This window comes from Platichthys flesus, chromosome 13 (assembly GCF_949316205.1).
Source record: "Platichthys flesus chromosome 13, fPlaFle2.1, whole genome shotgun sequence".
In the NCBI taxonomy this organism is placed as follows: domain Eukaryota; kingdom Metazoa; phylum Chordata; class Actinopteri; order Pleuronectiformes; family Pleuronectidae; genus Platichthys; species Platichthys flesus.
The window spans coordinates 3,902,069-3,926,002 of NC_084957.1; the positions used below are offsets into that span (position 1 = coordinate 3,902,069).

A 23,934-nucleotide genomic window follows, 5' to 3' on the forward strand; every position below is an offset into this window, starting at 1 on the left:
GGAAGTAGTGGGTTGCGTTCCAACGTCAAGCTGACAGCCCGAGAGCTGCTGCGCTCACTGGAGCCAGAGAGCCGCCGTGTGTGGAGCAGGACCAGGAGGAGGAGGACTCACTCTGCGGGGATTCGAGCTCCTGCGCTGCGGCTGGATTTTTGTTCTATACCCCATTGGCAGGACGCGCTGAAAACCCACTACCACCGTGAGTTTGTGTGTGTGATGCGTGAGTGTGTTGATCCTGCAAAGAACTGTGTTGACAGTGCGTGTTTTAATCCAGGTCAATTCAAACCCGTGTATCTGCTCCGGATCGTGTCCTCGATCCATTAGAGACACCGGGACACGAGCATCCACAGCCGGCTCCACTTAATCTGCATTGTCCTTCTGTCAGGAGCCGGATGTGGACGTGCAGCCCAGATGGACCCGGTTTTCCATAACGGTGCACGATCAGATAGATCCAGTGTATCTTGAGATAAGGGCTCACCTCTCTCGGTTGCGTGGAGGGGGTTTGATCACGATGCACTGATCGGGGGGATTCGAGCTGAACGGTTCATGGAAATGCGCAAAAGCCCCTTAAAAAAAAAAAAACGGGAATAGAACTCTGCAGGATCTCTATCGATCATAAACATCAGAGGCTATCATCAGAGTGTTGTTAATGTTTCTAACGCCTGCATGGCTGACTCATCCGGGGTTGACTCTATGGTACATCCACTTTACCACCCATCCACCCATTCTATAGATTCTATAGATTCAACAGCAATAATTACAGTGAGGGAGGGTATGGAGGGCGAAACGTGCCCCGGCTCTTCCCACTGATTGGGTTGGGGATCAGCGGTGGTTCAGCTCCATTCAGTGGTCGAGGCTCTGATGACAGCCCTGCTCACTGGCTGCTGAACCATCTGCATGGTTACATAATGGGCCGATTTTTGGACAAGCTGGAAGTTTGTGGGCTGGACGGTAACAGAGACAGGGACGAGGGTATTGAGTGATGGTGATGTGTAGGAGGAGGAGGATTTGATGACGCTGGTTACAGCTGGATGTATAAACCTGGCTGAGGAAAGACGCGCCCAGCGTCATTATGAAGGTGATGACAAAGCCCCGGCCAAAGCATCCTGGTTATTCACACATCAGAGTTTCTGCACATGAAAGAACACTTCCTGTCAATTCGATACGGTTCGCCTGAAGCTGTATATCTACTGCAGATATCTCCTGGATGTTGCAGTGTGCACACATAGGCTGTTGTATTTATTAGTAACTGTTTAATACAGATCTTTCATATTGGTGAACTCTAGCATCAACAGGTTTTCAGTGGTATTTAGCCAATGGACCTATAAAGGACAACTGTGTAACATTCAGGGGATATATTGAAGAAATGAAACACATTATTCTTAGGCGTGTTTAAAAAATTTGCTGAATTTGTCACCTTTTGCAGCGTTTACTTACTCAGGCGAGTGTGGGCGCATGATCATTTGTGTTAACTTGTGGTCCCCACGCAAGCAACGCAAGTTCAGGGCACAGCTATACATGTGTGAATAACCAAAGAAATGTGCGTCTTTTTCGTTCTTTACATTGACTTTGTATGAACATTTATCACATAAACAATCTTCTCACACATGCCTGGAAAGGGTGGAGTGAAGGAAGGGGTATTCACTTGCTTGCAATCTGCAAGTTCACCACTAGACATCAATAAATCCTACACACTAGTCCTTCAAACTTTAAACCAAAGATTTTAAATTTCCTCCTGCACAATATCAAAAAAACTACACACAGTAGTTTAAAGTTATGGAAACTAAAATGTACCTGGTTAAGGACAAGTTGTGGACATAGTTAATTGAAAAACAGTAGTTGTTTGACCTTTGGGATATTAATTGCTGCTGCTTGAACCAAAGTTTGGTGACGTGATTTAACCCTAACCCTGAAGTGTTAAAGAGTTGTTTGAGACCATTCCTCTCAACAATCTGAAATGGTACCATGTCTTTTGCTATGCTCCTTATATATTTCCTGTCATCTGTTGCTTTTCTTGACAACAACTTGTTTTTTTTGCAGAATAATTCTGCCAAAGTTTGCTGAGCATGTTAAATTGCTGGTACCTCGTCAGGTTTAGGTCGGTCGTGGACAGTGGACACGTGTCCCCCGAGTCTTTTCATACTCTAAATGGTCTCTAAGGATTTGTGATGTGTGAGTGAATGAATGAAGAATTAAAATGTAACCTCATATAACGTGAACCTCCTGTTGCAGTTTTTCATTCATTTTAAAACTTTATTCATGCATTCATAGGCAGCTATCTAATCTTCAGGTGTAATGACCATGTTCAGTCTGTTGTCCACTCTCAAGATGCATGTGCAGTAGTCTGTCCCATAGGCTGCATGATAAAGGGACTTTCAGGGTTTGTTTTTTGAGTATGTTACATTATATGAGACGATTCGTATCGCACACCCCTGCTGTTACCACACAGTAGTCCTGGTAAAACTGGGTCTGGACCTCAATGTCGATGCATGTCGCCTCTCAGGACACTTTGGACAGTGAACGTGTCGAAGCAGCCAGTTGGCAGCACCGTCACACGGCTCTGTGAGGCACTTTTTGCTCTGACCACATCCATTTGCCAGGGCCTACACGAAATACATGAGCTGATTGGACGGTGGGAATGTCGTGCAAGTCACCACTTTCAACCTCCATGCTGAGTGTTTACTGCCTGGATCTAGAAAACAGCTATTAAATGTGGTGCAGACAAAGGTTGTGGCTGCATAGCTTCCAAAGCCCTGGATATCTCCATGGTATGAAAAGTCTGGTCCTGATGGAATAGCACTTACAGGCCTGTGCCAGTGGGATCTCCTTCACGCTGCTGCTGACACGATCATACAGGAGCTCTGCTGTGCACAAGCATTGAGTGCAGGGTCAAGGGATGATTTAATTTCTACCTACTCCATGCAGGGATTATATGTGAGTTAATCCAGTGCTATTGTGTTGGATTTCCTTGCTACAAACAATGCTGCTAGCCTCAACTGATTGATACAAAGACCACCACACTCCCAGTCCCAGGAGTGATGATGATGCTCATGGAACTTAACCCCCATAAATCATCCAGGCGCTCTGGGCTCCTGCACCCTGCAGCTCATTGACTGCTGTGTTCCCTCTCTCTCTCACATTTATTCACCGAGGGATGTGACCTCCATTTGAATCAAATCAGTAACACACGTATACATGTTGTTTTTTTTACCTCAGCCTGAAGTTATTATTTTACACAAAAGCTCAATGAGGTATGCTTCATATGCACCGGTCCTGAAGCACTCCCCTCCGGCTCTGGATTCAGTTTCCTGTGTGTGTGTGTGAATTCTACTCAGGTCATTTTTTCCGCTCATACATTATGAAGGGTCATTTTCTTTTTTCCTATCCAGTTTTTTTATTTCAGCACACAAGGTCCCCGACGGCACCGTTCATGGGTTCATATCTGCAGATGCAGCAGCTGAGGAGCTTTGCAGAGGTTGGCAGTGGGAGCTGTGGAGCTTTGTGGAGTATAGAGGACAGTGGAAAGAGGCTGTGCGGTTTCTAAGGGTGCTCCATGTTTGTGTGAGCTCAACAAATTGTCATGGTCCCTCAGAGAGTTTGTGTGTCTGCTCGTCTTCCAAAGGTGAACCTGCCGCACTGTATAATCTTTACTCATGAAGCAGTGATGAACCAACATCCTTTTGCAGTTAAAGGTCTCACAGACAAATAACACAAAACTACCCTATTCTATTCTTGGATCTTACAGAACAGGGTGTTAATGAATAATTTGTTAAAGTAAGCGCAGAGATTTTCTGGTTTGTGAAGAACTCTCTTTCCACTCGGTGCACTCTGCTTCCACCCTGTATTTTCTGCTGCTATGAGCACATTTCTGCGGCAGCCATTGCTGTTGGATCTCCAATTAGCCAACTTACTCTACTGTGAAGATGGGACTGTTATTATTGTCAAACTCGGGCGGCCGGAAGCCGTGCCAAAAACCCTCTCCATGTTAGTGCAGTTAATTGGTTTGCAAAGTTGATAAAAGTCCCAAATGCTTGGTTCCCCTTTAGAAATAACAAACAGGGTTTAATTGTACATTTTCTTTATCGTGATCATTATCACTGTTTCTCGCGTGACCTGCATGAATACCTCAGTTGGCTGGATGGTTTTTGATAATCTTTATCAGACCCGACTCTTCAAGCAGAAAGTTGTATTTATCTAGTTGATGAATGACATTGGGACACGTAATATCTTGCTTGTCTGTTTTAATCATAGACTTCATAGAGATGGACGGCTTGTCACGTCAGCCACCAGGGCAGAAACTCTTCCTCCTCTATGTTAACAGATGGGAGAGCGACCAAGCTAAAATCTCAAAGACACGTCACATGTGCAAGATGGCAGCCGTCACAAGTGGCTTCATTCTGGATAGTTGGAGGAGGTGAAAAAACATTTCCCATCTTTATATACAGTCTATGGTTTTAATTAATATTTAATCATTCTATTAATTGTTCTGTAGCACATGTGATGAGGAAAACAAGGGACTAAATTAACTTTTTAAAGTCCATGTGTGTGTTGCTACAACGTGAATCCGCTCTTCGAATCACATGTTCTGTGATTTCCCGTAAAAGTGTAAATCATGTTACTCTAATAGATTTGACTGTTTTCAGATCTCAATAACCCCACTGTTGTTTTGAAGCCTTTGTTTGTTCCCATTCATCAAGTCACAAGCCGTTTCATAGCCTGAGCTTCATGTAATCTACTGCCGACGTGCCACTTGTTGTACGGCTGCTATTTGGGCATCAAGCATGACTGGATTTATTTATTGGCCGAACAAAACTAAATGAATCAGAAATGAATTAGCTTTTTTCCAAATGTCTTGAATCTTCTTGCCCCAGCTTCTCAAACGTGAGGTCACTGTGTCGTGTCTGATGGTAAATTGATCTTTCGGGTTTGATCTCTCCGGAGTGTTAGTTTTACAACACCAAATAATCTGATCCATTGTTGGCTGGTGTGATTAAATGCTACCAATTAAAAAAACCTAATCCTTCAGACCCTTGGACTCTAATTTCATAGTAGCTCACACATGTAGGCAGTTAAATGATTCTGTTACACAAACCCGCAGCATACAGAGCAACTTGAGCCGGGGCGGTCGTGATGTGAATCGCTCCCTTGGAGGTCAAGTCGAGGGCCCACGGCGAGGATTTTCCTCCTTGGCTTCCTTTGGGCCGCCTCTAAAACAGCTGTGAATTTGACCGAGCTCCAGGGTTATTTCTGTCGTGGCAATACCATCGGGGAACCACACACACACACACACACACACACACACACACACTCACCCCCACCAGACCTGGAAGCCCCAGTGGTCCCTGCTGATAAAACCAAAATGATGGCCTATTTAAAATGAGACTGTGAGAAACTTCTTTTTCAGCCCTTTTCTATTTCTTGATTTTAGTATCATTTTGCCACCAGAGGAATAAAGATGTACTGCTCCTCCATGTTATTCTGTCTGATTCATGTCAATATAATTGTGTCATGTCATAATCATGTCTTACACAATGAGTGTAATATGTCGTTTTAGTGATCGGTGCACAGATAGCCAGCAGGCAGATGACACAGGGTGAATTTCCCCCTTTATACTGTTTCTATCTCCAAATAACATCAGAGCATGAACATGAAAACATCCATGTAAACTCCTCGGGCAGGTTTTGTTGTGAGAACCCCCCCCCCCCCCCCCCCCCCTCCTCGGGCGGCGTGCCAGTTTAATGTCCTATTAATCGCTGCAACAAACACAACCATGAAAGTCAAATCTGTGAAAATGCAATCAACAGTCGGTTGTGATGCAGAAAACATCCGACAGAATCAGGGAGGGAAGAGAGAGCCCGGCTAAGAAAGCTTAAGCTATTGTGTAAAAGCTCTCAGCCTGTCGGTTGCACTAAAAGCACTCGACAAAGGGAATCTAGTGACCTGTGAACATGCGGCTCCGTGTAGTGGAATGAACCGGTGGAATTAGCCGCTGTTTCCCAGCAGACTGAACTGTACGCCTCAGGTTCAGCAGCAAGCACATGCTCAGCAGGTTGGACTATTTTCCACGCTGCCCTGGAAACCCCGCAGCTACATCAAAACATTTACATTAACACCAACAAGGAGAATTAGTAGCAGCCACGCAGGGGCAGATCTATGCCTGGTTTATTTTTAACTGGTGTATTTTTATCCAGGTATTCGTGCTATGCTTTCCCCTTGCGTAGACTGGGGGCCCTCTGGAATGGGATAGTTTTCCACGGCCAATCCTCGGGATCCGACGACGGCCATTCTGTTGGTCATGTTTATTTGTCATGTCTTTAGGATGGTATGTCACAATGGGAAGTTGTGATGGTATCTACTCAACCAGCTAATGGCCAGCGTGTTGTCCAAAAGCTGTATTCGCATTAGAGTTTTATGAATTGCTATTGTTGTTATTGTTAGCTTAGCCCGGTTCTAAGACTGGAAACGGGGTGAAAGGTCATAGCCTGCCTCTGTCTGAATGTAAAGTGATACAAGCTGTCAAGTGGAACCTCTTAGTCCTGAGACCGGGTGTAAACACCTGTCCTCAGAGACCAGGTCCCAAATGGACAGCTCTTTCTCCAACTGCTCCCACCTGGTTCTAAAATACATCCTCAATGTGTCTCCTGGGGAATGTAATCAGATCTTATTCCCTGCTCTCTACATGCAAATACACACGTGTGTTATTTCTATTTGTGAAGACAGAATGAAGCAGATTCCATATCAGTGTACAGATGTGTGTATCGTCAATGTGTGTCTGTTGGAGTGAGCGAGTGATAAAGAGAGCAGGGCCAGGAGGGGGCCTTCATAAATCAATGCAGTGCACAGAGATCCACTGCACACTACACTATGCACGATTTTAGCCACTTGAAAAACCCTCATGTGGTGGTGTGTTAATGTTGTGGTAGTGAGGACACATAAATCAACATTGTGGAAATACTTCAGCCGAGTAAGCGGTCCTTCATATGTGGCTCAGGATTCAGGAAAAGAAAGCGGCCACATGCTTCTCAGACCACTTCCAACTGGTGTCTGAGTAACAGGATCTGAAAACGCTTACTCACGGTTCACACCTGGATGAGAGGTGACCAGTTAGGATCAGATGTCTCAGGCCCGATTGGTAACACCGGGTATGAACCGGGCCTCAGCGCTCGCTTGGACCGGGTATTCACATCTGTAAAGTGCACCTGGCGTCAGGATGAGTCTCGAGTGACCATCAGGTCGAGCTTCCCTGCTCTATCTGCAAAATATAACACCAGAGAAAGAAAAACAAATGTTTTCAAGCTTTTGTTCTGTAACTCTTCAATAGAACACCATGAGAGGTGTGGACTGGTTTGTTTAGCTCTGCAGACGACTCGTGCACAGATGAATGACTTGGATCCACTGGTGCTTAATCAGGAATCATCAGAAGAAGAATGTAATGGAGTCAAAAGTTAAATATTTCACCCTGAAATCTTGTTAAGAAGAAGAATCCAGAGTATTACACAGAAATCAATATACTCAGTTGCATTCCACTGTTTCTCCATTTCCAGTCTTCATGCTAAGCTAGGCTAACTGGCTCTTGGCTCCAGGTGTCTATCCTCTCGTTTGCATGTTGCTGTCAAAGTGACTGATCAAATCCCCCTGAATCTTGACCTGGGGGAGAACTGTGATTTTGGTTTACTGGAGATAATGGAGGAGAATAAACAGATGAAGTCTGCCCATTCCTCGGCTCTCCTCATGAAGCCCCGGTGCTCAGGACAGAGTTTTATGATGTCCAGCAGCTGTCGTGACACGATAACATCTCTTTATCTGAGAGCTGTGTCCTCTGCCTCTCTTTGATAACGCTGCCGTGTTGGGCAGGTCGTCACACTCGTTCCCCTGGTGACATTAGAAGAGCTCTGGTTTTTGTTTTGTGACTCACAAAGCGATGGGAGGAGTTCTGACGCTGAACATCTGACATCATTAGGACCTCAGCTGTTTCGTGGTGGTTTTAAAAAAGCCATCGCATGCTCCACTGTGACTCACCTGTATGTCACTGGATTGTACAATGGATGCTTAAAATTCCAGTTTTTATGGATTGTGTGTTCTAATAAGGATGAGAACCGGTCCATAACAGTGACCACTTTTAGAACGGCTCTGGTCCTGGAAGTAAATGTCATCACAAAAGCAGAACAAAATTCAGATTCATTGAAAACTGCCATTAACAAAAAGTGATAATATGTCAGTGTTGTCTCTTCAGCTTGTGACCAACCAACATGAATGTCAAGTTAAAGCCACAGGACAACCCCGCTGGTCCAGAGGTGCACAACGATACCATAGACTTCCAAGCCAAAAATTAAAATTTGTAAAGAATTCATAGCCCAACCTTTTCCAGACCGACTGTTGACATTTGATGATCCTTCCAACGCCCAGATTGAAACCCCTTAATAATATTACCTAGAAAATGATCACAGTATTATCAGGGTTATATAAAGACTGCCGGACTGGGCACTGGTACAAAGGGAAGCTTATAGCAATGGACGGCCTTTGAAGGGACGAGAACTCTGCTTGACGCATTTACATTCACGTCCATCCCTCTGCACGATCACTGGACGCAGATCGTGTGTGACAGTCTTTCAGTTTTCAAAATTCCTGAGGCCACTTGACTGCATCATCAGTCCTTTGACCATGTAGCCTCACGGGTTTGAGTGACCGCAGGCTGTATGTTTAGCATCTGACAAATCATTTGTTGTACCAACATTAAGCAGCATTTCATTAGAGCTAGAGCGGTGTCCCTGTTTCTTCTTCTCAGCTCTATAGCTCTAAGTAGAACCACGTGCTCGCCCTGGGAATGTTGGCAAGATGGCAAAGAAGGAGTAAAAGCACTGACACGAATAGTTAGACATCTGGGTTCTGGTAAGCAGCAAGACCTCTGGAGCCCCCCCCCCCCCCCCCCCCCCCCCTCCCCCGGTGCCATGTCAATGCAGAGAACATTGTGTGCGTCTGAGAGGGCGGCTGGGTTGGAGGAGAGCTGAGGAGGTTCTCCTTCCTCGCATCTGTGTGGGATTGTTATTGTTTCCCCTGACATCTGGAGAAGCCCCTGGCAGCTTGGAGGCTTGTATGAGGCCTGCGCTCATGTCCCGGGCTCAGTTAACACAAGTGACTGAGATGATAGAGTCTTTATTCAGACAGTTTATTAAACCACACTCAGATCTGCCGTAATATTAAAGTCACTTACGAGTTTCAGTGTTGTCTCGATGGATCCATCTCCTGTGGCCTGACCCACATCTCTACATACAGCATGGGATTTTATTTAAATCAGGACCAAATTGTGCACATTTGTTCATGTCCCCTAAAATGCCTAATTTTCCCGATCCGTGAGAAATCTCCCCGGAAATCTTGGAAAATACCTGCAAGAAAATACAGTAGAATTATCATAACAAACTATGATCAGAATTTGGTTAAACATAATTTCCTAATATCTGCAAAACTGGGCTTGTCCTCGTTGTGACTGGTGTCAGTGTGGTAACACTGGTTTTTGAAACAGGCTTTCTGTTCCCAACATAAGGTAGGAAGTGGATTTGAATCACGAGCACTTAGAGTTCCATAGAGTAGGATGTAGTACACTGTATATGGAGAATGTTGAAATGTCAGTGGGAGCATTTATGAATCGTAATAGAGCCGGAGGGCTGGTGGACCAGCACGCTCCATCCAGCGGATCCCAGTTTGTTCTTCGATAGAAACACAGTTATGTAACATCTCTCAGTAGACTTACAGTATGGCCAGGGTCGGCCTTGGTTAGACATAATAGGCTACTCCTGCTCTCTTTGATGATGTTAGGTGGAGATGACTGGTGAGCTATGCAGAACACACAACTGTGTCACCAAGTCGGTGTTGTGAGAGCGTTTAGACACGATAAACAGACAAATAATGGATGAAGGTGAGGCCGAGGGCTGCACTTTGAAAATGCATCTGCCCCGGAGTGCTTTAATGGAATACATGTTCCAACGTCAGTGCACATCCGAAAGAATACTATATTAAATATTAAAAACAAACATTTTTCTTCATATTTGCACTGGAAAGAAATAAGCAGTGTCCTCAAGGGGGTTCTTCACAAGTGTAGTATAATTTCTCGAGTGCACTGCCACAAGTATTAAAGGACTATGGGCCATGTATATTAAAAAAAAATGTATATCACCCTTAAAAGCCCAAAACATAAAAGACATAGACGAAGATTGTGTCCATTAAAGCCGACCCTGGAGTCTGTGTTAAGAGGATCACGTGATCTCCGCAGCAGAGTTAATATGTCACTTCCTGCCTCCGCCTGCTGCACCCGGCTGCTCCACCTCTCACCTGAATAATGCAGAGGATGGGATGATGTTGTGAACGCATCTGTGTAGAAAACGAGATGATGTGTCGCTCTCCGTATCCGATCCGGCCGACCTCACCCGCAGGTCATGTCTGAGAACGTTTTTTAGTTCTGCTCAGATAAAACAGTTATTTTATTTTCCCTTTTATAATCTCTTCTTCTCTAGCTTTTTCAAAACAGCAGCTCATCTATACTGCCACTGGCAATGTACTGTTTTAAGAGCAGAGAAGAAGTCATAGAGCTTGCCAAGAAATTTGGCAATATTTCCAACTGGCGGTGCTCTTGTTGGGTATTCCTGGAATTTATTTATTTGTGTTCTATTTCAGTTATGAATTACAAACTAGATAATAAAATTAGTTCTTTAGCATAAATTCTCCTTATGTTTTCTTTTTTTCAAACAGTTAAACCTGAACCAGGATAGCATCACTTCCATACTGTGATAATATCACACATAGCTGTTACAAAAACGTACTGAGGTGTTGTTGTTGTTGTTGTTTTTAATGCCCTGATAGCAGCCATCTCTCCTCCAGGCTCCTCTCAGCTGGTAACTAGCTGAGTGCAGCCCCCCCCCCCTCTGTTGAACACTGAGGTGAAGCCGTGGTGCCGGTGGTCCACAGCTGTGCAGGTTCAGTCGACAGGTGTTTTCACTGTGTGTGTTTCACTGTGTGTGTTTCACTGTGTGTGTTTGCTCTGAGAGACGTTACGACACAGAAACCTGGGCGTCGTGTTTACATCACCGCTGATCGGAGACGTCTCAGTCTGTAAACAGGGAGAGGGGCCAACACTTTCACAGGGAGGGACCCATCATGCACTAATGTGAGCGTGTGCACGGACAAATTACCAGAGCAAAGAACAGAGACGTCTGCGTCACAAAACACACACACACACTTTATTCCGTCCTCAGGGCAACATTACACAGAACATGGTTGTTGGCGGCTGTATCGAAGTTTTCAGGGTATTTAAGTCTATGAGTAAGTTTATGAGTAATGGTGACAACATGAACCACAGCAGATGAGCAGCACACACTTCATGCATCGATTGTTCTCCTGCACGTAGGGACCTAATCAGCTCTCCTGCCCCCCCCCCCCCCCCCCCCTCGCTTGTTAAGTCTGTATCCTGCTGTACAATAAGGCGCTAATGATGTTTTGGGCCCTCACCAGCCTAATGAACATCCGAATGCCACGGAATGGAACTGGGAGTGTGGGGCGCCGAACATCCTGTGAGGGGCAAGAGGATGTTTACAGCACACGCGTGTCTGTGGGGACAGTGGGAGTTGATAAGTGCAGGCTGAGCTCTGCCACTGGGGTGAGAACACGGCAGCTGTTATGCACAGGGCTGTTTTTCCAGGTATGTTTCTGTTGGCCCTCGTGCAAAGTGTACGTGACTAACCACTTGTGCGGAACACTGAGGTCCTACACACAACAGTGGGCCACCCACAGAGAGCATGGTCCTCGGTTGGATTCAATTGGAGCCAAGCAGATCGATAATCAAGTGCTTCAACCTGCGAGAACATTCTCATAGATCCTTATGTATCAGGATTTTCAGGATCTGTGTCCTGAGAGGAGAAGCAGATAAGGACATTGTGCTGTGATCTGTAGTTTCAACAGAATCAAGCTGTAAAAGCAGAGGCAAGAACTTAAATGCAAATAATTTTTTGACGTGATACGAAACCGAGTTATTTGACTTCTGTGAAACATATTATTCAGCCTCTCGAAATAGAAGATAAGTTGTCTTCCCACAGATTTCCTCTGGAGCTGCCAGGGAAAGGTCAGCAGAGCAACACACTGTCCTGATGTATAGAGGCGTGAACAGTTAAAGCAACACATAGTTTTTCTTAATGGTTGCACACTGTCTCTTTTTCTCTTTGTGTTTAAAGAAGTAAGTCACAAATCTAACTTCTTCTGTGGAACATCTGGAGAAACGTGAATTTTGAGTTGGCAATCAGATGAAGCATGACTGTAGATGAAAAAACAAACATTGAATTTTAGCCAAAGTCAATGAAAACATCCTAAGTTAATTCTTGGAAGAGGGAAAATGGTGAAATAGGGGCCAATGGTCTTTGCACGACAGGTTTTAATATTTTCCGTCCAGAATTTGTTCATGTTTGATAATAAAATGATCTCCTGTTGTGTCAGTGACGTTTACACATCCGACTTACTTATCAACAGATTTGATTTGGTGCTTTTTCCACGTCTGTCCAATGTGTTAGTTTGAGCTGTGAGGATTAAATGGACATCACAGAAGTTTGTTGTCTTGTTTTTAATAAGCGCTTTTAACGCTGGTAACAAATCAAACATGGACCAACTTTCTGAAACAGACTTGGAGGCGACCAGGATCATTCCACGGCCCTTTGATCCCAGAACATGAAACTGCACTCCTTCATGGAGGCCTCCCAGGATTACATGGACTCAAAGGTTTACTTCTTCTTTCAAGAAGTGAGAGGGTCTCACTGCTCCACATTTTATTTCCTACTTTCCCAAAAAATACGGACTTGTTCGAGCAAAGACCTTGAGGCTGGTTTTATGCTTCCTCCATCCATTAGTCTGCTCAACCACCAATGTGCCACTACCACAAGAGGGGTCATGTGAAGAGGTACATTGCTCTAACGAGACAAACACAATCAATTATGTAATAATTCCTGGAGGAGCCAGGCTATAGATACATTATCGTGTGTGCAGATCATCCGGGTATATATGGAACACGTCCGTTTCTGCGGACACAAAGAGGATTATAAAGTAATAAGAGCGACTGTGCTTCCGTGGGGTCTGCAGCTGCACAGGTCTGTAAGGGAGTCTAATTGAGCCCTAAGTACAGTTCATGTTAGCCTTCAACGTCCCACTGCTTCCTGCACTGGAGCCAAAGGTTGTGGGTTATAAATTAGTTACATTCTGCATGAGAGAAGAAGTCGGCGTCAGAATCGGACACACAATTAAAACCTGTGTTAAACACCCTTCCTCTCTTTTGTCATGGAACTCATTACCGAGGACTCTATCATTGGAAACGAGGCCGTGCTCCTCTCTGTTGGCCGTGCAGCATCAAACCCAGTCACTATTAAGCTTCTGTGTTGTTCAATAACATCAACTGCTCAAAACGTATACGCTCCTTTTTCCATCGTGAATAAGATATTTATGGCAGAAATGAACAGAATGTCATGCTGGAAATTCCCACCGTGACAAATGGATTCCATCGAGAGGAGAGGCTCAGGTTCACTTCCTCTCTACCGCTCTTAAAAATGAAATTATTCTGTGGAACCACGAACTTTAAATAAGGAACAGGGAATGAAAAGGGGGATGAGAAACAAATCTGCACTAGCGTAGTTGTAGGCCACGTTCATGCAGCTATAGGGAAAACATTCTTTAACGTCTGTTGTGTGTGTGTGTGTGTTTGTGTGTGTGTGTTTGTGTGTCCTTCTGACAAGTTGTATCCCCTGTATCAGTCGGCTAATGTATGAAACTCAGCTCTTGCCAGGAAATAGCTGGGGGACTTGGCAAAGTAGAGCGCTGTGTGTGTCTGTGTGTGTGTGTGCGTTCATGTGTGTGTGTGTGCGTTCATGAGTGTATGTGTCTGTGTGTGTGCGTTCATGTGTGTGTGTGCGTGTGTGTGTGTTGCAGGGTTTTTTGCATTTGCCGAGCAGCTGATTCTTCCCTGGCTGTTTCTAATTTACATGTTACTATAATGTTTTACAGTCCCACTTTCAGTAAGCTCCCCCCCCCTCTCCCCAGTGTAATGCAGTTTAACTTGAAACAGACCCAGAGGTACCGGGTCAGTCCCTCTGGTGACCGAGCAGCAGGGAAGAGATGTGGGAATCAAAGGCTCTAAATCCCCCAGTGAGGGGATGACTGATTGCCCCCCCCCCCTCCTTATTGCCTCCTCCTTATTTAGTGGCTCATTAATTTTCCAGCTTTCAGCAACGTGGAGGCGGAGCGAAGCTGCTTGACTTCATATGAGACGATTCATGAGGTCTGATTGGAAACAAGAGTATACGGACATGTTCTGGACCGGTGCAGGTTTCTACAAGCAGCTGAGGTTCTGTTCACGTCAGGAGGATGAGATGGAAGAAAGATGTTACCACAACATCTTGTTCCCTGATACTCTACATGGACCTTTTTCAGCATTGTGAGAAAATAGCAACTTGCTGCAAACCAAGTAAAACTCCTTTCGACCAGGAGGAAAGCAAATATATACAGTTGATGAGCCCACTCCCACATGCTGGAGGAAACTAGCCACGAGACCATTTTCATGTAAATGTCCTCATTAAGTCGAAGTTATGTATTTTTCTAACTCTGGGGGAGCACATCTCCATGATGTTCCCTGGGAACCCTTTGATTGATTGCTCCATAAACCTCTATACCTGTTTATTTCTAACATTTAGATTCTGAACTGTCACGTCTATGATAAATAAACCTGTTTCCTGCAAACTGTAGTGACAGTACTTGCCTGTTGCAGGAAATAACAGATCCTATGATGTTCACAGATAATATGATATTGTAAAATTCTCACTGGCAGTCTCCACATTCTCCACAAGATGAAGTGGAGCTGATGCGGTGCTTTAGCTCTTTGACGCAGGCTGGAACTCTCTGAAGCTGCCTGAGCAGTGGTGCACCCACAGCTCTTTGCAGAGCAGAGATTCACCACTTGAGGGATAATGTCTCCACTTGTGTTTGAAATCCTTGTGGCCTGCAGCTGTGCCGCAACCGACTCTCCAGGATTCTGCTCGGACGAGACACCATCGTCCCTTTTATAAAATGAAATGTGTCCCGTGGATGTGAGACCATCCCACTGACGGCTGTCCTGTCTGTGGTGCACAGAGCAGCCAGCAGCAGGGAGAGTCTCGAGTGCTCACACGACAACAAGGACTTTGTTTGATGAGCGGCCTCTCGCTGGGTTGATTCCAGCTGTGTGGTTGTTTGAGCCAGAATCCTGACATTGTTGTTATTGACCTCACGTTTAATGATAGCAGGCCGAGAGCAGATCAGGTCAGAGTAGATCCACGTGCTGTGGAGACGTTACAAGGACGTTTTGAAGATGATAAATTACACAGTTTATAATGTGGTGTAATTGTTTATCTTCTGATCCTGAACCTGTTTGAGGATTTCTAACACGTTTGACTGTTACAACCTCAAGACTGATGGAAAAGCTTTTTTTCCTTCGGAGTCTTCTATTGTGGTAACACCCTATTAGTAATATATCACTGTTAAGTCATTTATAATAAGTAGCAGACACGTTGTGTTGCTGGCGCTGCGTTTGCTTTGGCTCCACACGGCTGATGTTGAGCAGAGGTAATGAGGCCATTGAGGCAGCAGCCAATCAAAATTGTGTTTAAACAAACACTTAATCAAAAGGAACTATTGAATGAATCATGGTAATTAATGTGAAAGAGGAGTTAGAGGCAGATAAACTGGTGTGTGTTCATGTGGTTGTGTACTTCATCTCCCACTTTCTTCTCTCAAGCTTTGCATTGAGCGTTAGCATGTTAGCACGGAGGGCGGCTATGTTGTGTGTCCCAAGCGGGAAACTGTGATTGTTGTCGTTGTGTCTGACCTGGGACACACCCACCAACAGCACACGTAACCAAGTGTTAACAGAACGAACATGTGTGACTGTTATCAACAGCTGGAGACCCTACCCCCCCCCCCCCCCAGCTGTGAATGAAATGATCTTTCACTCCAATGATGATTTCGCTCAACAGTCGATTCTCTGTTCTCAGGTCTGTAGCTGGCCGATCATCAAGCGGCTGTGACATGTCCAGAAGGAAGATGGAGAGCATCGTGCGGAGCTGGGTGGTGCTACTCATTCTGCTGTGTGATGTGACAAAGGTAGGACGGTCCACAGACACACAAGCTAATGGTGACAATGCACTAACTGAATAGCAGCTTGAAGGATTATGTGTCCAGCTGGTGGAAAACCGATCTATTGTCTCCTTTAGATTTATGATTCACAGAAAACAATTATTAAAGCATGTACATTATTTATAACTACTGTAGTTTAATATTCAGCTGTGACTTGGAAACTTTTTGGGACCTGTTTATTGTGTGTTGGAGATTTTACTCAGAAATAAGAAGCCGCTTCAGGGTTGGAATATCTGCTGTGTACTAAATAAAAGCTGCAAACTGTTGTTGGCAGTGACTCTGAATTGATGTCATATTTTCCATGAGGCTCAAATAGATTTAATGGAAGCTTGTGTATGTTATAGACTCTGTTTCCAGATGCAGGGCCAGAAGACTGCTTCACTATGATACATCCCCACTGTGTTTAAATACACAGCCAATGAGGAATTCAGATGCATTAGGTTAATAAGTAGAGTAACTTTACTCCACAAAATAAAAGAAAAGAACTGGAATACTACTCCCACATTCCAAGGAACAACTTATCTTTAACTTTACATTGTCTCAGAGCCGGCTGGGATGCACAAGTATCACCATAATTATTCAAATTTCCTGTAGATATTGCCATAATATTGCTCTTGTTTGGCCACAATAATTATTTAATAAAAATCTTATACCATAACAGCCCTGATGTAAAATTGCAGGGTATGGTATTATGATTCCAGGTTGTCCTTCCGTTCTTCTATCTCAGGAAAGCCCCCAGGGAACTCATTCAAAAATGTGTTACCGCTGTTCACTTACACTGACGGATGAACTTGTTTTCATTTTTGTGGTTCGAAAGTCAAAGGTCAGGGTCACTCAGACCTCGTGCTCTTGTCAATGTGATATTCCGGGAGCATCCGCAGGGAATTTTTTTTTTAAAACCAACTATTTATAACAAAGGATATGGACAGACAGTGTAAAACAGTGATAAACTCTGTATTGAAACTAATATAATAAAAAAAGGAATATATGTGGAGAAGCACAATCCAATCAACACTGGTTTATCTTGTGATGTCTCTACTAGGGAGTAATGTCTCTGACCTCTCTCCCCTCGCAGTTCTTCGTGGAGGCGAGTATGGGCGTCAATGAGACTCATGAGCACCAGCATCCGACCAACGTCTACCACGACATGGGACTGACCAGGAACAAGATCGTGACTGCCCAGTTCGAGTGCTATCAGAAGATAATGAAGGACAGCGCCCACGGCAGACAAGGTACAAAGAATTAACTGAAAAACACTTCTTGCCTTCAAGCTTTTTCTATTCGTTATTTTCCTGGACCAAATAACTGCGTCAGCCTAATTGGAAGGTGTTTGAGAAAATAAGCAGAATGTAGGCTTTGGGTTTGACACATCGGGAGATACTGGTGTATTATTATTAGTATATGTTTGCAATTAGTGTCCCAGTCACCTGAGGGTTTCGGGATGGATCAGATGGAAAGAACAAGGAGTTTGATCTCATTAGTTCAGAAAAACAGGACAAATTAATACAATATTGAATCCTTGCTTAGCCCACTAACACGCTCTCTGTGGTTCCAGAGCCCCTGTGTAATCGAACGTGGGACGGCTGGCTGTGTTGGGACGACACCAGGGCCGGGGTCATCTCAGAGCAGAACTGCCCAGACTACTTCCAGGACTTCGATCCTTCAGGTGAGAGATGTGGCTCATACATGCAGCGGAGCTAATCTGACTTTGTATTCCTTCATATTAGTGAGATGTGACTCATAAACTGATATTAATTTGTAAAATTAGTGGAATGCTCTTTATCTCTGTGTTTGATTCATTCAGCAGAATTAAACCTATAGTAGAGAACATAAAACAGACATCAAACTTTGTATTAGAGTTTGAACACAACAATAAATGACCCTGGACCTCATGACTGGATTGAGTTGGGTTTACATTGTTTAATATCAAAAAAGAAAAAAGATGAAAACCATCACATATCAATACACTGGGATCTGTGTTCTCATATCTACTCTATGTATCATTTCTACCTGCAGAGATGGTCACAAAGATTTGCACTGACACCGGTCATTGGTTCCTGCATCCCGACAGCAACCGGACATGGACCAACTTCACCCGCTGCAATGAGCACACCAACGAAGTCAGAGTGGTAAGTGGCTTTAAGATCCCATCACTGCACGGATGTTCAGAGGAACCGACTCCTTGTTTATCACTGACCTTTTGAATATTGGAGGACTGGAATACTGAAGGCAGTTAGTGCACTGTGTGACATTACATGCATCAGATAACGTGAAAACACAAGTGAACACAAATGTCAGGCTCATGTTGGATTACATGTAGTGTGGGGGTGGGGATGGGGGGGCACAAGAATACAATAATGAAATGTTAAGTGAGAGGAATTCGTTCTCTGGTCACCGTGAAAGTTCCACGTCTGGAGCCCACGACCTCCATGTCATTTAAAAGGCTGAAGTGTCCATGGGAACATTGTTGAGTATTGTCATTAGCATCCATCAACTGGAATTATCCAAAGCTTACATTGCAGAACTGGGATCATTGGGAAAGGTTTAGGGGTTCACCTACGTCACAGTCCAACAGGCTCCAGGGACCAAGAAGGTTTCTCCTTCATCATCCACTTTTCAACCAGAGTCACAATTTAGAATTTGATAAACTGCACTCTAACATTTCACTATTACATAAACTGGTGTGGGAAGGAACAGGATGAGTGCAGTGGTTCTATGAAAACATCCTGATGACACTAGAGTGATAGATTGCCTCACAACAGCAGAAGTCGTAATGGGATCCAGATCATCTCATTGGTGTCTCGTTTCCTCCCAGACTGCGATGAATCTTTTCTACTTAGCCCTCATTGGACACGGACTGTCCCTGACGTCCCTGCTCGTCTCCCTCGGAATATTCTTCCATTTCAAGTGAGCCAACGAATCTCAACAAGCACATTAGTCCCTCGTGGAAATCAGCAGCTCGGTGGATTGACGTCCGTTTGTCTTCTTGCAGGAGTTTGAGTTGCCAAAGGATCACGCTTCACAAAAACCTCTTCTTCTCCTTCGTCCTGAACTCTGTCATCACCATCATCCTGTTGACGGCAGTGGCAAACAACCAGGAGCTGGTTCAGAGGAATCCAGTGAGTCCATGGCTTCATTTACCTTCTTTGATTGTTAACTAGACAATCATATCATTGTTTTCACCACAAATTGTGGGCTGAGCTGTTCCCTTTTATCATCTTACTTTCAGAAATTTAACATTAATCAGGTTAAACACGGGTCCAGAAATCTTTGTTTGTTTATTTTAGCGCTATAACAGCTTCATTATTTGATCAAATGTCTTACAACTGTGAAAGTCTGACTTCGGTGTGCACGTGTCTCTTCCTCAGACGAGCTGCAAAGTCTCCCAATTCATTCATCTCTACCTATTTGGCTGCAACTACTTCTGGATGCTGTGTGAGGGGATTTACCTGCACACGCTCATCGTGGTGGCCGTGTTCGCTGAGAAGCAGCACCTGATGTGGTACTACCTCCTCGGCTGGGGTGCGTACCAGATAACGGCCCAATTTCCTGCATGTTCCATTATTGTGATAAACTGAATTATTTAAGTGGTTTGACAGCAATGCAGCTCTAATGCTAATAAACATAATACTTTTTTTTCGCAGGCTTTCCTCTCATTCCGGCGACCATCCATGCCGTTGCTCGAAGTTACTACTACAATGACAAGTAAGCTTTCCGGCTGATCTGCATGAATTCTCCCGACCTGTTCATGCAGATCCATTTCTCTGAACGCCCATTGATCTGCAGTGTGGGTCGTCTGTCATGCGATGCATCAACACTGTTGTGTAAACCCCTTCTCCTTTGTCCTCCTTCCCTCTGTAGCTGTTGGATCAGCTCCAAAACGTCACTGCTCTACATCATCCACGGCCCCATCTGCGCTGCTCTACTGGTGAGAATCGGATATCAATCGATTAAAGCAGGGGTCTTTTTCAGGCCAAGGACCCCAAAACTGGTGGAGAGATGGAGCAGGGACCCCATACTATATATATTGTAAAAAATTGTGTTTTATATTGAATTGGGCCTAGTGCCATGTATAAACATAGCTACCCTGTTATTGTGCATTCAATACCAAACTATTCAAATATTACACAGTATCATATATTCATGTTTTTAATTTAAACATGTGCAAGGTACAGGGTGGCCATGCCACTGCCATTTATAAACATACATCTTGCATACAACACTGAGCTATTATAATAATTCACAGATTCATGTTTTTTCATTTTTAACGTACATGTAGAAGAGACAGTGAATCCTCAAGCCATCTGTGGAGACAACTTATCTAACCTTGGACGGATGGAAGTGGTCAGGCAAAGGGTCATATCAGCCTAAAAATATATTGATTAATGTTAATGTGTATTTAAAAAATTGGTTGGAAAATCAATAAAAAATAATACAAATAAAAAAATATATATATCTCAACGGAAAATTCCGCGACCCCCCCTGCAGTACATCCATGGACCCCCTAAGGGTTGCGGACCCCCTGTTGAAGACCTCTGGATTAAAGCAAAGCAAATGACAGAAATGTAATTTTATTCAAATAGAGCAACAGGTTAGTCCCACGATTACATGTTTGTTGTTGTGCAACGAGCAGCAATGAGCTTATTTGGTCTTCTTCCGAGTGGACACTGTGGGGGGGCGCAGGACACAGTTTCATAACATGCAAAACATGATTGTGTTTATCTTGTGAAATCAATGCATCAGCCTCTGTGAGGATCTCTCTCCCCCCCCTCCCCCGGTCCCCAGGCCTGCTTTGCATTCAAGGAATCCTGCTAATCGGTAGAGCCGGGCACGCTTCAGAGAAACCCGGGTCCCTGAAGGAGCTTCGGAGGATTTAATGTTCACGAGCAGACTTCACAAATGTTTCCACAGTTGTTGTTTTTTCACGAACTGAATTGTGCGGCCGTTATTAATATTGTTTTCAAATGTTAAAGGTATTAGTCTGTCGAGTGTTCCAAAATAACAACAGCAAATATAGACCTTGTCACTGTTACATTTATAGTTTACATTTGGGACCAAGGTGAAATCCAATCCTCCAGCACCCTGTTCTCTAGAGCTTCTTACCTTTTGACTTTCACTGTCTGAGGTGCATCCTGTGGTCAGTTGTTGTTCATTGACACATTCTTCAGTCGTTTTTTTTATAGTTTTAAACCAGCTGTCTTCCTGCAGGTGAACTTATTCTTCCTGCTGAACATCGTGCGAGTGCTCATCACCAAGCTGAAGGTGACCCACCAGGCGGAGTCCAGTCTCTACATGAAGGCGGTGAGAGCCACCCTCATCCTGGTGCCTCTTCTGGGAATCCAGTACGTGCTGCTGCCTTACAAGCCAGAGGGGCGGGTGTCCTCGGAGATCTACGACTACATCATGCACATACTCATGCATTACCAGGTGAGACCACGGGGTAGCTGCTGGGTTTGTGTGATTGATACCAGCTTCTTGGAACATTTCATTTAGAAGCGGGAAGGGCAAAACCTCGGCCTTGGCTCATATATCCTGCAGATCCTAAAAAGAAAAAGGAAAAAGTCTGAGTTTGCACATTTCCTCCCCCCCACAGAGTTATGTGCCGATCAGCTTGGTACTTTTTGCCGTAATCCAACAAACAAGTCACCGGTGCACAAACACAACCCCCTCTGTGGAGTTATAAATATACACACACAGCTGTAAACGTATGCAATGCTGTTAAAATACATGCCTGGTGTGTATATTTTTAGATTGGTATTTCAAATGTTCCTGTGTGTAAAGACCTGTTGTCCTTGTTACATGTTTATGATTCACGATGGATCTCTCTCTCCCAGTGGTAGAGATGTTTACCAAAATCAACGGCTGTGTGCACACGCGCCTTCATCTCCTCAAGATTTCGTAAGAACGTTTAGTAGAAGCCAAACATCCCCGTCGGTCCCTGAAGAGACTTTGTTTATATTGCAGCCCCGTGAAGAACAGCAGGAAGGAAGGCATGAATTATCCGAGCGTGAGGGGGGGCAATCAGTTGCATGTTGGGCGATGTGTTATCTGATCGTCCTGTTGTGTCCCAGCGTGGGCAGAGAACGTCTTGAGCAACAGGCTGAATCGGCTCCAGAATACAGTTTGACCTCGAACCCTCAGAATATGATCCACAAATAAACTATCGACTGTCGGAGCTTGAGACCAGCGACTGAGGTCTGACATCTGTTCTTTTCTTTTCATTCCAGGGTCTGCTGGTGGCCACCATCTTCTGCTTCTTCAACGGAGAAGTAAGATTTGCCCTTTGAATATGATTTTACTTGGACCTAAGTGCACATATATACACATGAGGAGGCTCGTGTCCAAACAGCCTCGGCTCCCCGGGGCTTTGCCGCAGACTCAATAAGGTTTGCTGTCGGCCAGCCATCACGGATTGCTTTCAATTATGCAGGTGATTGATCTGCATACAAAGGAGCTTGTCTCCGTGTGAAGTGAACGTCTCACAAGAGCCACTTAATAAGCTGAAAGGAAGAGGAGATGAATAACGGAGAGAATATCGAGTCCGTCCCGATATAAATACGATTATTTAAAATGAAAAGGACATCAGAACAAAACACTGTGATAAAGGAATAATTCCATATTTTAGGAAATATTCTACACATTCAAATTATTTACAATAGTAATTTGTATTTCTTGTCTAGTGTGTGAGTTTAATGACTCACTTTTTAATATCTCAACTTTGGAATCTGGACCTAAACTGACTATGTGTGTTTTCAGGGTGAGTTTGTTTTTGGGATGTTTGTACACCCATTCATACATTCATGTGTACTTGTGAACAAGATATCTCAAGAACACCTGGAGAGAATTCTTTCAAATTTGGTTAAAATGTTCCGTTGGACTGACTAATGACCCAATTACATTTTGGTGGTTAAAGGTCAAAGGTCACAGTCGCTGTGACTTTACAAATTTCAAAATGCTTAGTCTACTTTGTTTTAGGGGTTAAAATGTTCTATATCTCAAATTAAAAAAAATATTCTCCGATCATAAAGTCAATGTTGTGCTCAATAACAGACAACAACAACATGTGGTTTATAAAAATACAAATTTAAAATTGCCTCCTAATGATCCCAATACAGTTGTGTTAATAACTGAAATGTGTTTTTTCTCCGGTCAGGTCCAGTCAGTTCTGAGGAGGCACTGGAACCAGTACAATATCCAGTTTGGCAGCAGCATAGGAAACCACTCGGACGCCCTGCGCTCCGCCTCCTACACGGCCTCCTCCATCACCGAGGTCCAGGGCTGCTACAGCATCGACGGCCACAGTGAACACATGAACGGGAAGAGCTGCCACGACTCAGACGTCCTGAAGTCAGACAGCCCCCTCGCCTGACAGGGACACGCTTATCAGACTCTACCCATCCTGTCCCACCCGTAAAAAACAACTGCAGCATGTTTTTCGGAGCTCTGTGGAAGCCGGGGGGGGGGGGGGGGGGGTTTGGGGAGGGGAGGGAGCTTGCCGCTTCCTGAGGTCACAACGTAAGAAGGAAACGAGAGAGGAAAACGTGTGTGAACCCCGTCTCTCACCCGTCCCACACCAACACAGGCCCTTTAACTGAACTGGGAGGTGAGCTCTGGTCTGCAACTGGGCCGCTTCACTCGGACTGAGATGCTGATGAAATGTTTTTTCACGCTGCTCGATTCTCCTGTCGTGGGTCAACGCCTTTTAGTCACACTGTAAATTCCTCTGACATGGTTCTAGTGCCAAAC

At 44.4% G+C, this 23,934-nt stretch overlaps 1 protein-coding gene across 2 annotated transcripts; it reads left to right on the plus strand.

Moving 5' to 3' along the window:
- Positions 1–23,655, plus strand: calcrla (calcitonin receptor-like a). 2 transcript variants are annotated; one of them, XR_009924049.1, is made up of 13 exons: positions 1–196; positions 16,047–16,155; positions 17,264–17,420; positions 17,744–17,854; positions 18,205–18,317; positions 19,004–19,095; positions 19,181–19,307; positions 19,557–19,710; positions 19,833–19,893; positions 20,050–20,116; positions 21,397–21,615; positions 22,153–22,457; positions 23,342–23,447. XR_009924049.1 is itself a non-coding variant. In XM_062403140.1 (13 exons), exons 2-13 carry the CDS (start codon positions 16,081–16,083, stop codon positions 23,555–23,557), a joined length of 1,434 nt encoding a protein of 477 aa, XP_062259124.1. In that variant the 5' UTR covers positions 5–196; positions 16,047–16,080; the 3' UTR covers positions 23,558–23,655. The 2 variants fall into 2 exon arrangements, 1 of the variants encoding a protein (XP_062259124.1); XM_062403140.1 differs by having other exon boundaries at positions 5–196; positions 22,416–22,457; positions 23,342–23,655.
- Positions 23,656–23,934: the final 279 nt, after the last annotated feature.

Excerpts from the sequence above, each read along its gene's own strand:
- calcrla (XM_062403140.1), top strand. The coding sequence starts at position 16,081 with ATGTCCAGAAGGAAGATGGAGAGCATCGTGCGGAGCTGGGTGGTGCTA. Across the intron at positions 18,318-19,003 it reads ACACCAACGAAGTCAGAGTG|ACTGCGATGAATCTTTTCTA; the intron begins GTAAGTGGCTTT and ends GTTTCCTCCCAG. Across the intron at positions 20,117-21,396 it reads CCATCTGCGCTGCTCTACTG|GTGAACTTATTCTTCCTGCT; the intron begins GTGAGAATCGGA and ends GTCTTCCTGCAG.